This window comes from Salvia hispanica, chromosome 6 (assembly GCF_023119035.1).
Source record: "Salvia hispanica cultivar TCC Black 2014 chromosome 6, UniMelb_Shisp_WGS_1.0, whole genome shotgun sequence".
Taxonomy (NCBI): domain Eukaryota; kingdom Viridiplantae; phylum Streptophyta; class Magnoliopsida; order Lamiales; family Lamiaceae; genus Salvia; species Salvia hispanica.
Window position 1 is genome coordinate 15,129,205 of NC_062970.1, and position 12,853 is coordinate 15,142,057.

Consider the following 12,853-nt stretch of genomic DNA (forward strand, 5'->3'; position numbering starts at 1 on the left):
ATAATATAGCTACAAAAGCTCCTATCTTCCAAAAATTTCAAAGTCATCAAGAAAGGCAACATTCACATTTTCACAAGAATCCTCCATTCACACAAACCACCCAATTTCACTGCAAACGGCAGCGGTGGTTATTGAATACGAGCGGACGATGACGACGGAGCTCGAGCGGCGAACGGCGGCGGCTGGAGCGGCGGCGGCTGGAGCGGCGAATTGCGGTGGCTGGAGCTGCGAACGGCGGCGAATTTGGAGTGGCGAAGGGGAATTCGTGAATTCACGAAGGAGGGAGAATTCGCGAAGAGAGAGAATAAACCTAAAGTGTGCCCTAATTAATTTAATTAAGAATCGTAAAACTCTGGCGGAAAATAATCCGCCACTGTAGCCACTCTATTTATTTTTTTACAATATTCTGTATATTTTATTGAAAAAATATTTGTAGTCGTGGATTCACAGGTGTGGGCAAATTAAAATCTGTCACTAATGCGTGAGAATTCCGTCACTACATGTAGTGGTGGATAATCCGCCACTATTCTGCCAGTGCCACTGGCAGAAATAGTCCGCCACTAATTAGCGATTTTTGTGTAGTGATCGACAGATGTTAAGAGATTACTTAATGACAAAACTTTAAACATAATTGACCAGTGAAATGAGTTAGGTTGGTCCGGTGAAATCACCTAGACGTAGTGACCTTCATAGTTTAGAATAATATAATCAACGTAAGTTATTCGATTGATCAATAACAAATGGATCGATGTTGTCAGCAAGTGATTGAATATGAGTTATATGTATGCATACAAATATGAACTAAATTCTTTTTTGGATTTATTTAGATCAGTATTGTTAACAATCTGAACTAAATTCATATTTTGGTTTTGTATAAATAATTGTTGTGGACAATTATGATTAAAAAAAGGACTACCTAAAACAATGGATATACAACACACAATATATGTATATAGAGAAATTGCTCACATATTCTATAATATTCTATTCTATTATTTTGTATCTATCCTTAATATGGAATATTTATTAGTTTTTGGGTATAAATTTAAATATTTAGAACTTCTGGATAAATCTAGATATTTATAGTAACTATAATTAATATAATATGTAATGAATGTCATGAAATAATTTTAGGCATAGCAGTTACAAATATTTAATTTTTAGTTTAAATATTAGGCGTATGAATTTTGGGTCACTAAATAAATCATATTGTGATACTTTTTCTAGACGTTTCTTCTATAAACTATTTACGTATTTTGAAAAAACTATAGTCAATTTCACTAAATAATGATTAATGATATGATTAATGATTTAGGCGTTTTTTTCGAAACCACTTAGCGTTTCCTAGGTTGCTAATTAAATTATAAATTGATACTATTTGTACTAGTTGTTATTGATTAACTATATAAATGAGGGATTTTTTTGTGATGTACGGTGGAATTTGAAAGGTTTAAGATATAGATGTTGTCTTTGGTTTGTATCTATAAATACATGTTCTTTAATTGTGAAATTATCTTTTCAGTGTGGTTTTGTATTTTTTTATGTTTGTGTTTCTCGACGGCAAATTGTATTAGAGAATGTGGTAGAGGCCTAAAGGGGTCATAGACGACGGATGGTTGATGATGTGGCGGCCTTTATGTGTAGCATCATTTTTTGCTAGCCGATGCATGCCCAATTTGTATTTTTTGGTTTAATCTTTTTCGGTATTTTTATTATTATTAGTTTGGTTAATTGTATATTAGATTTATTCTATGTTTGAGAATAAATATGTAATATGTAAATAGTTGTAAACTACAAATGTTAAATCTTATCTGCTAGAAGAATATTGCTATTGACAACATTTACATATATTGTTTTCTTTGCAGGTGGTTCAGTCGAAAATAATACCAAGAGCAACACCTTGGCAGAACCCGTAATAGTTTGCATATTTTTCCAAGCAATAGCATTGTTCAAGGTTCTCCAAGCAACATTTACATGCTTATTTTTTTTCTTTTAATTACGTGTTTGTTCCATTTCATTTTATTAATTATATTTTTCCGTTTCTTAACATTTTCTAAATTATGTTTTTTGTTTTTTTCTATTCAATTTTATATATCAATTTTGATACAACATCGTATTTATTTTTAGTATTATATGAACTTATTGGTATTTTTTTTCTTTTTAGTTATATTTTTTTGTTTATTTTCATCCATTTTTATTCATTACTACGTTTTTTTAGGATGATGTTACCCCCATTTTTTTTTTGTATTTTGATAATTATAATTTAGTAATGATTATATTTTTTGTTTATCAATGTCACTTTATAGTTAACCCATGTTAAAAATTTATATTAAAATTATAATTGGCTAATTGTTTTTTATATAGGTTGATCACATGAAAGTATTATTCCTATTGATTATTGATTTTATTTATTACAAATTGGATGTTGTTCATTTATAATGTTATGGTATTTTATGGTAGTTTTAGGTGAGGCGACGGCTTTAGAGATGGAAAACGAATTATTTTACCTATGGGTTCTGTTGGAGAGTGACGAGTTGTGAAAAATTGAAGGTTTTAGTTTATAATGGTGAGTTTGTTTTTAATTTTAAAGTTAATGTAGTGCACAAAGTAGTTTTTTTTTTAATTATGAGTAATTATCCATTGTTTAATTCTTTATTGTGGTAGATTTTTATCTTCCTACTCCATGATTAAATGATTAAACATTATATTTTGTGATTTGTTTCAATTTATTGTGCTTTAATGTAGATTTGTATATAGTTTTAATTCTCATATAATTAAAATTGTGTTCATATTGTTGTCATTGTTAATATTGATTCTAATTTTATTGAATTAATTTAAAATTAAAAATTAATATTTAAAAAATATATTAATCTGTGCGTACACATAGGTGTGATACTAGTTAATTTAATCTTAAAGTCGTCATATTGGCATGGGCCTTATAGAAAGCCAACTAAAACGACGAGACCCTCATATAAAATGTCCTTAATTTTTATAACATGAAGAAAGAAAGGGGCGAAGAAGAGGCGTGCAATTCTATTCTAACCTAGCTCCGGAGACGGAGGCAAACAATTTTATCACTAAGCTTAAGTGCGCATTTAATGAATGGAAGCACTAGCAAGTAACAACATTACATTTATAATAACAGGACTTTTTGAATCACAAATTTCCTTACCGATTAGGAACTAACTAACTTTATTCGATTCGGCTAACCAATATCTATCTAATCGAATACTCATTTCTTCATTTGTTAGACGAGCACATTTTAAATGTCATATCTTTATTTTAAGACAATACAAAGTGATAATTTGGAAATTCATGTAATTGAACAAAATTACAAAAATGTGAAAGTAGAAGTTGCAATATTCCTGCAGAAATTCAGGCTGTAAAGCAAGTCAATCGAATTTCTTTTTCTCTCTTGGAATAGAAATTCAAAGGTACGAAAAATAAAGAAATTAATCCTCCTCTATATTAATGCACAACAACCATAAACAAGAATCCTCTCAAAATAAACCAAATGATACTATTAGACCCATAAATACAAGCAAGTCCAAGGTAGCGGTCAGCGCAGACGAACCTGAGCTACCGAGTGAGGGAGCCGGAGCGCCTTCCTCACCTCCGGTGCTCGCAGTTGGAGCCCCCGCAGCCGAGCTCGGAGATGGTGCTAGTGGAGAAAGAGTTGCACCATAAACAAAACATGTGATAGAAAAGCTTCTTATTTAAAATCCACTAAATTTTAATTGAGGAGACGCACATGCGCAGGTGGAAAGGGAAGGAGGAGTGGAGAGAAGGCAGGCGGCGGGGAGGGTGAGGGCTTTGGAGACATTGAGGGTGATGCCGAGCTGGGCGCTGTCTTTGAAGGCGTCGCATAGGCATTGGGGATTGCTCTCAACAACTGTTTTCAGTCCAGAGCAGCACGTGCCCTCTGGCGTCTGCGCTGTGCCACCCACTGTTACGAACGGCAGGCAGTCCACCATGTTCGCCACCAGGCTCGAGCAGTCCGGCTGCGCCGAGGAGAAAGATAGCAACAACAAGCACAGCAGCAAGGAAGCTGCCATTGTAGAAAATGAAGAGAGAGACACTTTGTGTGTGTGTGTGTGTGAGTTAATTGTGGAGATGACTTGTGTGAAAATTGGAGGTATATGGGGAAAGGGTAAAAGGGGGAATTGGATGGCTTGGTGGTGGGGCGAGGTGTTATTGTCAACAAAATTAGTCGTTTTCCATTCATAAATATTGGGGTTAGTCGTTTATAAAATCACCATCAAAGTAAATTTTGTATATAATATTCATCCAATAAGTCAATGTAACATAGGAGTAGTGATTTAAATTCAGCAGTTGTCAACGTCTTGATCAGAAGAACAATACAAATCCTCCTTTATTCTTTCTTAGAAAAGTCACCCTATCTTTGAGAGTCATGCCTTTAAGTGAGAGAGAGAGAGTTAGAGCCATGCAATTTTTCCACAGGTCTGCTCACTACAAGAAAAGCCATCTCCCTTTTAGAGAGAGGAGTGGAATATATTCATAGGAAAGATGGTTTTGTGCCCTTTGATGATTTGATCACATGGAAAGGCATATATGATGAAGAGCATAAAAGTTTTCTTTGCACCATTGTTATTTACAACTTGAGATATTTGTAAAATATATATGCCAAAAAAATTGTAGGGAACTAGTGAGCAATTCAACAGACAGATGGAACAGTGAAATGCTAACCATATTGAACAAAGCATAGGGGGGAGCTATAGAGCGTTTTGGCTTATCGCCTTTGCACAACAGACACAATAACAGCCACGTCATCTAGCTTGCCACCAGAGTATCCTGGGAATCCGGCTGCCTGAGCTTCATCGGCAAATGGACTTCTTGCATAGGCAGAGCTACTCACCTCTTGTGCCTTCTTCGCCAGCAACTCTGCTATTTCCTAAAAACATGGCCGTATAATGAAAATTAATATGGAGCAAATTCTTGGATCGTTGAGATATCCAGCATTTACCCACAGCTGGCAGAGCCGGAAATATAGCTTTGAGGGAGCTAATGTTGATTTTCAGCTACAAGGGTGCTAAATATGTTCAGAGATTTTTTCCTTTTTTTAATAAAAAACACCTTTTAGGCTGAAGTGATAATTTTTTTTAAAGTTGCAGCATATAGACCTATACAAATCTGCAAAAATTGTACCTTGGGAGTTTTACCATCAGCAACTGACTTAGTGGCAATCAACAATATTTCTTGATCATACAAGTTGTCGAGAAGCCCATCGGTAGCAGTTACAATTATATCCTCCTCCTCCACATCAACTTTGTACAACTGAAGGCATAAAAAGAAGACTGGGTAAACATATGAAGAAACCGGAGTTACTAACTACAACCAGTTTTTACATTGCAGGTTTTAACACAGTCGACAGGGTGATACCTGTGCAAGAGAAGAGGGGTCATCGCCTCTTTCAATTTGGACTGGTAATGAAAACACATGGTGCATTGGGGAAGACCTCTTGTAAACAGCGCCATGGCGTAGAATGATGAATCCCGTGTCCCCAACATTGGCAACATGAAGAGCCTACCACCCATAGTCATCTTAGTTTTAAAGTAGATGAGCATTGAATTTCCACACTAGACAAACTTTGAGGATTGCTACTTGGTTTACCAAAAGCAACCATGCTAGGAAAAAAATTAAGAAGCATTATAATTGTGCCTGCATCAATACCTGACCGTCAAATTGAGCAATCAAAACTGTTGAGGAGCCAGGATAGTGTGTTTGAGCAACACTGAGATTAAGCAATTCGATGGGGTTGTTTAATGAATCGCCACTGCACTCAGCGATGAGATTTTCACAATTTTTTATGAGCTCGTGAGCATAGACTCCAGGAATGGTCCCTAATAATTACATAATAATAACATCTTTCAGCATGTAAGGAAGTTGAACGTGTTCCCACTTGCAAGTATGAAACAAAACTAGTTAATTGCAGAAAAAGTGATGAGTTCGGGGAGGGGAGGGGAGGCGAGAAGAGCTACAGATGAAAGCTACGAGGATGCAGTACCTTCCAACGACCACTGACTAACTCCATCAGCTACACCAAGCCATGTCTCGTCAGCAATAAAATATGCATCCTCTCCACCTGTCAAGACCTGGAATTTATTATTTTTCGCATATTACTTACCCATATTTGTGAGGCTAATACATATCAAACCTAGTGCATCTGAAATAACAAATTAAAATTGGGTACTTATTACACTGCAAAAAAATTATTCCTTGCAATTCCCATCGTATGCTACAAAATTAAACCGAAGCACATACATCCATTTTAATAATGAAATGGATGCAAAAGGGCTTCAAGCGGTGTGAGTATATAATTAACTTCAGGAAGGTCCGTTATAAGTTTTATCAGCTGCTACTCTAGAAATGAAAATCCAAATTCTGAAACAAACACAAAATTGAAAAATAAGAAGAGCATGCACTCAAGAATGTTGTAGTTCACCCACCACAGGCATGAATGTAAGAGGAAATGATGGTACAGATGACTAATTGCCAGTATATAATCTAAGTTCCTTGAGCTAATGGTTGCTTAGCTTTTCATATATGAGACAAAATTTATAGATTATCACAGTTTAGAGGGTGCTGTGAAGTGTCAATGAAATCCCAGTCTACAGTTGCTGTAACATATAGAATACTAATAGTTGTGAGATACCTTAGAGAACAATAGTTATGAGATACCTTAGAAGGATGTGGCAATACTGCAGCTCCAGAAGATAGAACGAAGTCTGTTACTAATATCTCCTGGCTGTTAACAACATTGCATTAGATTGTGCATATCTTGCTAGATGCCACAAGGACAAGAAGCATAGAATATCACATTTTGAATTAATATAGGAGTATTGAATTACTGACATCTCATATCGTTCTTCTCCAAACGTAGTACTCCCTCCGTCCCCCATTAATTGGCATTGTTTGACTTTGCACGAGTTTTAAGAAATGTAGTGGAAAGTGGGTAGAAAAAGTTAGTAGAATATGGGTCCTACTTTTATATATTAATTTTATAATAAAATGTGAGTGGAATGTGGGGTCCAACCAAAAGCAGTAAAAAGTAAGGGTGCCAATTAATTGGGGACGGACGAAAAAGGAAATTGGTGCCAATTATTGGGGGACGGAGGGAGTAGTATGATTCAACAAACGAAGGAAGCACACAGCAAAACAAGTGATAGTATGTCAGGGATTACAAAAGGAAGACTGAGAGAACCATAAGCAAAGATCTTCTGACTCAGCATCAATATAATCGAGAAAATATGCGTCTGATTATTTCAATCACGCAACCAAGAAAACAGTTTTAGCATTTATCTTTTACTACTTGAGAAGCTAACATTTTGTACTGTCTGTAGGCACTTCACTAACTTAGAAACAAGTTGCGTAGAAAACGATCACTGACTGCACATTGAGGCAAAAAAGTATTTGGTGGCAGTGACAAACCTTGTTATAGTAGATTCAGTAGATTCAGGAGCCGTCACTTCATGTACTGATGCTTCTGCAAGGTCAGCACCCTGCAAATAGTCATCATTCAGTCTTGCGCAGATTGACAACATGTATATTTCAAACTTAAATTCTTCTTGGAAATTAGAGAGGGGGAAGAGTCTACCCATTATCCAACACTCAATCCTGTTGATATAGTGCATATTGGTGCTTCAGGAGAGTGGACTAACTTTTTTACAAATATAGTCTTTGAAGTTGTGATTATGAACATCATAAGTTAAAAGGAAAAAACCAGTGAAGAGAACAATGTGATGAGGATACATAAGTTCAGAATGGATATAGCATACCGACATAAAATGCAACTTATGTTAGCCTTTCTTTCTTTTGAGGTTTTCTTTCTTTGTAATTTGGCATGCAATGGTGGATATCGTAGGGGGCAAAGACATCTAATTAGTTAACTTGGAATGTCATCAGAGATGTGGAGCATTTCACCAGTTGATCTTTAGTGTCTTCAGTCCAAAACTAAGAACCTTGATCCAGGGCACTCACATACTATTTTTGCTTGTGAAGGTGATAAAGCATAGATATCTTACATCTAAAGTGAAAATAATTTAGAGAAAGAGGTAGATATTGGGAAATTTATGGTTCAGTCATGGATAGATGACATGCAATCCATTCACTGGTCAAACACAACAAGGTTATTTACAGAAACGTATAAAGGAATCTCCCAAAAGTCATAAATACCAATCTACACGAACTATATGTCTAATCTTTAAAAACATAATTCAATTCAATAAGGACTAGGACCTTTTCGAGATGAATGAATTTAGATCTAAATATTTCTACTCCATAATAACAAAATCACTTGAGATTATTGTAATAATTTCACATTAAACATATTTTAAATCACTCAACTTTCAATTTTGACAACAGAAAATTAATGCATTTCAAGAAATAAAGAATGCAACCTAACAATTCATAGCAAGAATAGGTAGCAGTGACATTACTTATCACGGTGAGTTGCTAAATTCATGATTCACTGTAGCAGAACTTAGTTATTATGTGCATTGTCAAATATATTCAAACATATATGAAATTAATAATTTTTTTATACTTGTGCATGGAATACTGATTAACTTACTGTTGTTTGGTTCTTAAATTCCTCATTTTCCTCCAGTTCTTCCTGAGTTTCAGTACCAGTTTCCTCTTCAAGCATTGGGTCAGCAGCTTCCAACTGAACAGACACTGTCAGTAACTGGACGGCTTCCTTTTCACTTACATATCCAACAGTCTCATTCGGCATCCCATTCCCAGAAGCAGAAACCGTCTCATCAGAGCCTACGGACCAAGTCATAGCTGGTCCAGTATTAGAGGACTCATTCTCAGCTCCATGCATGCCACTTTCATTGCCATTATTGAGTACATTTTGCATCTCAATGGCCATGATATCATTCAAGTGAGCTTCAATACTCTCTTCAGCGGCTGAATTTTGCACCTCTGCTTGTGCATTTGGTGCCTCGGTCACTTTGTACAAATTCATAGCTGGTTCTGATTGAGAGGGTGGAGACACCAAAGTATCATCACAGCTTTCTCTTTCATCACCAATGGTTTCACTATGGATTCCAGTCTCTACATTCTCGAGCTCAGAGATAGGAACCACATATGGTGTGACAGCAGTCTCCATTCCTCCCTGAAAATCATCAGTTTCAAGCATGGAGACCACTGGGTCGGTCTCTGCCAATGTGGTTGCATCTGCAGTTTCTTTTTCCAAAGGTTCTTGTGCAGTAATATGATTCTCCACTTCAGGCCTCCTCTCCGCTGAACTTGATTCCTCAAGAACCTCATCTAGTCCTTGTTCCAAATCGGCAGTGTATTCAATGTCAGTATCAGGCACAGAGGTAGCATTAGAAGTTTCAGTTTCCAAATATTGCTGTGCACTAATATGATTCTCCACCTCAGACCTCTTCTCTGCCGATCTTGGTTCTTCAATAACCTCATCTAGACCTTGATCCACTTTTCCAGTGTATTCTATGTCAATATCAGGCACAAAGGTAATCTCAGCAGTTTCATTTTCCAAAAGGTCTTGTGCACTAAGACGATTCTCCACCTCAGGCCTCTTTTCCACAGAACTTGGTTCGTCAAGAACATCATCTAGACCTTGTCCCACATTGCCAGTGTATTCCAGGTTAACATCAGGCGCAGAGGTAACGCCAGCAGTTTCCTTTTCCAAAAGCTCTTGTGCAGTAATAGAATCATCCACCTGAGGCATCTTTTCCACTGAACTTGGTTCGTCAAGAACCTCATCTAGACCTTGTCCCAAATTGCCAGTGTATTCCAGGTCAACATCAGGCGCAGAGGTAAGGTCAGCAGTTTCCTTTTCCAAAATCTCTTGTGCAGTGATAGAGTTATCCACCTCAGGCATCTTCTCCATTGAACTTGGTTCATCCAGAACCTCGTCTAGACCTTGTTCCAAATTCCTAGTGGATTCTGGGTCAACATCAGGCGCAGAGGTAACACCAGTAGTTTCCTTTTCCAAAAGTTCTTGCGCAATAATAGAACTCTCCACCTCAAGCCTCTTCTCCGGTGAACTTGGTTCATGAATAACCTCATCTAGACCCTGTTCCACATTGCCAGCGTATTCCAGGTCAACGTCAGGTGCAGAGGTAACATCAGCAGTTTCCTTTTCCAAATATTCTTGCGCAGTAATAGAACTCTCCACCTCAGGCCTCTTCTCAAGTGAACTTGGTTCGTCAATAACCTCATCTAGACCCTGTTCCACATTGCCAGCATATTCCAGGTCAACATCAGGTGCAGACGTAACGTCAGCAGTTCCCTTTTCCAAAAATTCTTGAGCAGTAATAGAACTCTCCTCCTCAGGCCACTTCTCCACAGAACTTGGTTTGTCAATAACCTCATCTAGACCTTGTTCCTCATAGTCAGTGTATTCAAGTAGGTCAACATCAGGTGCAGAGGTAATGTCAACAGTTTCCTTTCCCAACAGTTCTGGTGCAGTAATACAATTCTCCACCCCAGACTCCTTCTCCACTGAACTTGGTTTGTCATCTCGACCTTGTTCCCCATTCCCAGTGTATTTTATGTCTATATCAGGAGCTGATATAACGTCAGCAGTTTGATTTTCTGATAATGCTGCTGTAGTGTTATCAGGAGTATAGGCAATGTCAACGGGAGAATCCTCATACACTTCATTTATACCTTCCTCCACATTTCCAGTTGGCTGTGTTTCAACATCAGAAGTTGTGGTACTGCCAACGATTTCTTTTTCCAACAAATCTACTGCTGAAATTTCACTACCCAGTTCAGAGCTTTTACCAATTATAGACGCATCCACAGGAGAATCCTCATAATCTCCATCTAGACCTTCCTCCACCATTCCAGTCTTGTCTTCATCAATATCAGCGGAGCTGATGTCATCACTTTCCTTTTCCAGTAAGCCTAATGTAGTTATATCATCCAACACCTCTGAACTCTGATTGAGTATGGCTGCATCCGCTGGGGAATCCACATCCTCCTCCTTTAGACATTCCTCCACATCACAATTAGAAGTTTCCTTTAATGATTCCTCACCAGACACCTCAACTGTAGTATTCTCTATTTGGAAGCTCTCATCGGGTATAGAGGCTTCCACTAGACTTAAATCCTTGTACTCTTCATTTACACCAATCTGTTCTACATCTAAAGCCGGAGTACAAATACCCCCAATTTCTTGGTTGGAAGTTAAAACAGGCAACTCAGTCTCAATAGGGATTTCACTCTCTCCTTCAACAGCAATGAGGGTATTGCTACTACTAACTACTGAATCAGCGCAATCACTGACCTCTGTCGAGCCAGAGACAGCCACCTTGCTTTCATCCCCACTTTCCATAACCTCCACCATACTAGATCCATTTGTGTCATCTCCTTCTATTTCCTCCTTCACAGTCTTGGCTTCTTCCGTTTCAACATTTTTCACAACCTCACTTGGGTCCCCAAACCGGAACAAGAAGCTACCATCGGAATGCTCTGCAAATATAATCATAAGCAAAAAAAAACAACAACAATAACAACAACAACAACAACAACAGCAGCAGCTAGAGTATAGCATCACAAACAATTCCAAAGAAACATGAGCTATAACTAAGATTTCTGATAGATTACTTCATGGACAAACTGGAACCTAGGTCCATCCAAAACTAAACACAGCAAAATAAAAGCGATCAATGCAAAAAATCAAACTTTGAGCAAAATCATAAAAATGAGAAGGGGGAATCATGGGAATTTAATGCAAAACAGAAATGTGGTGGGCGTACTGTGAGTTGAAATGATGACATCAGTGTCCGAAGCAGAAGCCGCGAAAGGAGAAGGTTTGAAGAGCAGCGGAAGATGAGGTGGATGCCTCTTGATTCTAGAGATTCTTGAATTGTGGGAGTGAAGTGCACAAGAAAAATATCGTTTTGGAGGCAAAAACAACGGCAAGAAACTGCAGGAAAGGTCAGCCATTGCTGCTGACAAAAGGGTCACCGAATTTTAGAGTACATGATTTTAGAGAAAGAATAAAGATGAATTTAATGGTGCTTATTTTTGGAATGTGCTATGTGTATAGGGGTGATGAAGAGATGTGTGGAGTTAACAAGTGGATACAAAATGGTGGGAAAAATAAAATGATAGAAACCAGGCAAAATAAACATTCTGTACAAGATAAGTCTCATACAAGTGAAAATTGAATCAGGATGGATTAATTTATGTATTTATGAGAATCATCTGCAACTGCTATTATACATAGATAATTTTATTTTGGGATATTGACACCTATTATCATAAAATTTTCAAAAAGTTGAATTTTCCTCACGAACTTTGAAATTAGCAAATAATATCACGAATTTTACCCAGAGTTTGTTATTTTCCACTAGTGAAAAAATTCCGACTATATTAATAGATCGAAGAACAAATTTGGAGGGTGTGCTTCAAGAAAAACTATTCTCAAATATTGAAAATCTTGGAACTCTCGAAGTTGTTGTCGGGAAATTACGAAAAAATCTGTATCATGATATTATTTGTCTGAATTTTTTCATTGATGGGAAATAACAAACTCGGGGTAAAGTTCTTGATATTATTTGTCAATTTCAAAGTTCACGGCAAAAATCTAACTTTTTAAAAATTTCATGTATTAATTATGAAGCGTCGATATCCCTTTTACTTTTATGAATATCATGCAAAAAAAGGTACTACCTATAAAAGTGTGAAAAAATTTCAAATGCAAAACAGATATAGATAATAAAAATGTTGATCTAAACTCCAATAAGTACTTTTTTATATGGGTCGTTTATTTTCAAATTGTCATTTTAGTCCATGCAATTTATTTTGAAGTATTTATTATTGTTTCTATTGCCTTTCTTGATGAACATAT

At 36.8% G+C, this 12,853-nt stretch overlaps 2 protein-coding genes across 3 annotated transcripts; both read right to left on the bottom strand.

Annotated features, from left to right (window-relative positions):
- Nucleotides 1–3,374: 3,374 nt before the first annotated feature.
- On the bottom strand, nt 3,375–4,473 carry LOC125194327 (non-specific lipid transfer protein GPI-anchored 11-like). The gene is made up of 2 exons (XM_048092491.1): nt 3,752–4,473; nt 3,375–3,661 (listed from the first exon to the last, which is right to left on the bottom strand). Exons 1-2 carry the CDS (start codon nt 4,053–4,055, stop codon nt 3,501–3,503), a joined length of 465 nt encoding a protein of 154 aa, XP_047948448.1. The 5' UTR covers nt 4,056–4,473; the 3' UTR covers nt 3,375–3,500.
- A 100-nt stretch (nt 4,474–4,573) lies between these two features.
- Nucleotides 4,574–12,042, bottom strand: LOC125194325 (probable protein phosphatase 2C 62). 2 transcript variants are annotated; one of them, XM_048092488.1, is made up of 9 exons: nt 11,757–12,032; nt 8,591–11,469; nt 7,450–7,520; nt 6,700–6,766; nt 6,026–6,113; nt 5,692–5,861; nt 5,401–5,544; nt 5,167–5,295; nt 4,574–4,912 (listed from the first exon to the last, which is right to left on the bottom strand). In XM_048092488.1, exons 1-9 carry the CDS (start codon nt 11,944–11,946, stop codon nt 4,751–4,753), a joined length of 3,900 nt encoding a protein of 1,299 aa, XP_047948445.1. In that variant the 5' UTR covers nt 11,947–12,032; the 3' UTR covers nt 4,574–4,750. The 2 variants fall into 2 exon arrangements, with proteins under 2 accessions (XP_047948445.1, XP_047948446.1); XM_048092489.1 differs by lacking the exons at nt 4,574–4,912; nt 5,167–5,295; nt 5,401–5,544 and having other exon boundaries at nt 5,720–5,861; nt 6,026–6,103; nt 11,757–12,042.
- Between the last annotated feature and the right edge of the window lie 811 nt (nt 12,043–12,853).

Coding starts and splice junctions, on each gene's coding strand:
- LOC125194325 (XM_048092488.1), bottom strand. CDS start 11,946: ATGGCTGACCTTTCCTGCAGTTTCTTGCCGTTGTTTTTGCCTCCAAAA. Junction 11,470..11,756: donor TGTCATCATTTCAACTCACA/GTACGCCCACCA, acceptor TTATATTTGCAG/AGCATTCCGATGGTAGCTTC. Junction 7,521..8,590: donor AATTTAAGAACCAAACAACA/GTAAGTTAATCA, acceptor GACTATTTGCAG/GGTGCTGACCTTGCAGAAGC.
- LOC125194327 (XM_048092491.1), bottom strand. CDS start 4,055: ATGGCAGCTTCCTTGCTGCTGTGCTTGTTGTTGCTATCTTTCTCCTCG. Junction 3,662..3,751: donor TTCCCTTTCCACCTGCGCAT/GTGCGTCTCCTC, acceptor TTTCTCCACTAG/CACCATCTCCGAGCTCGGCT.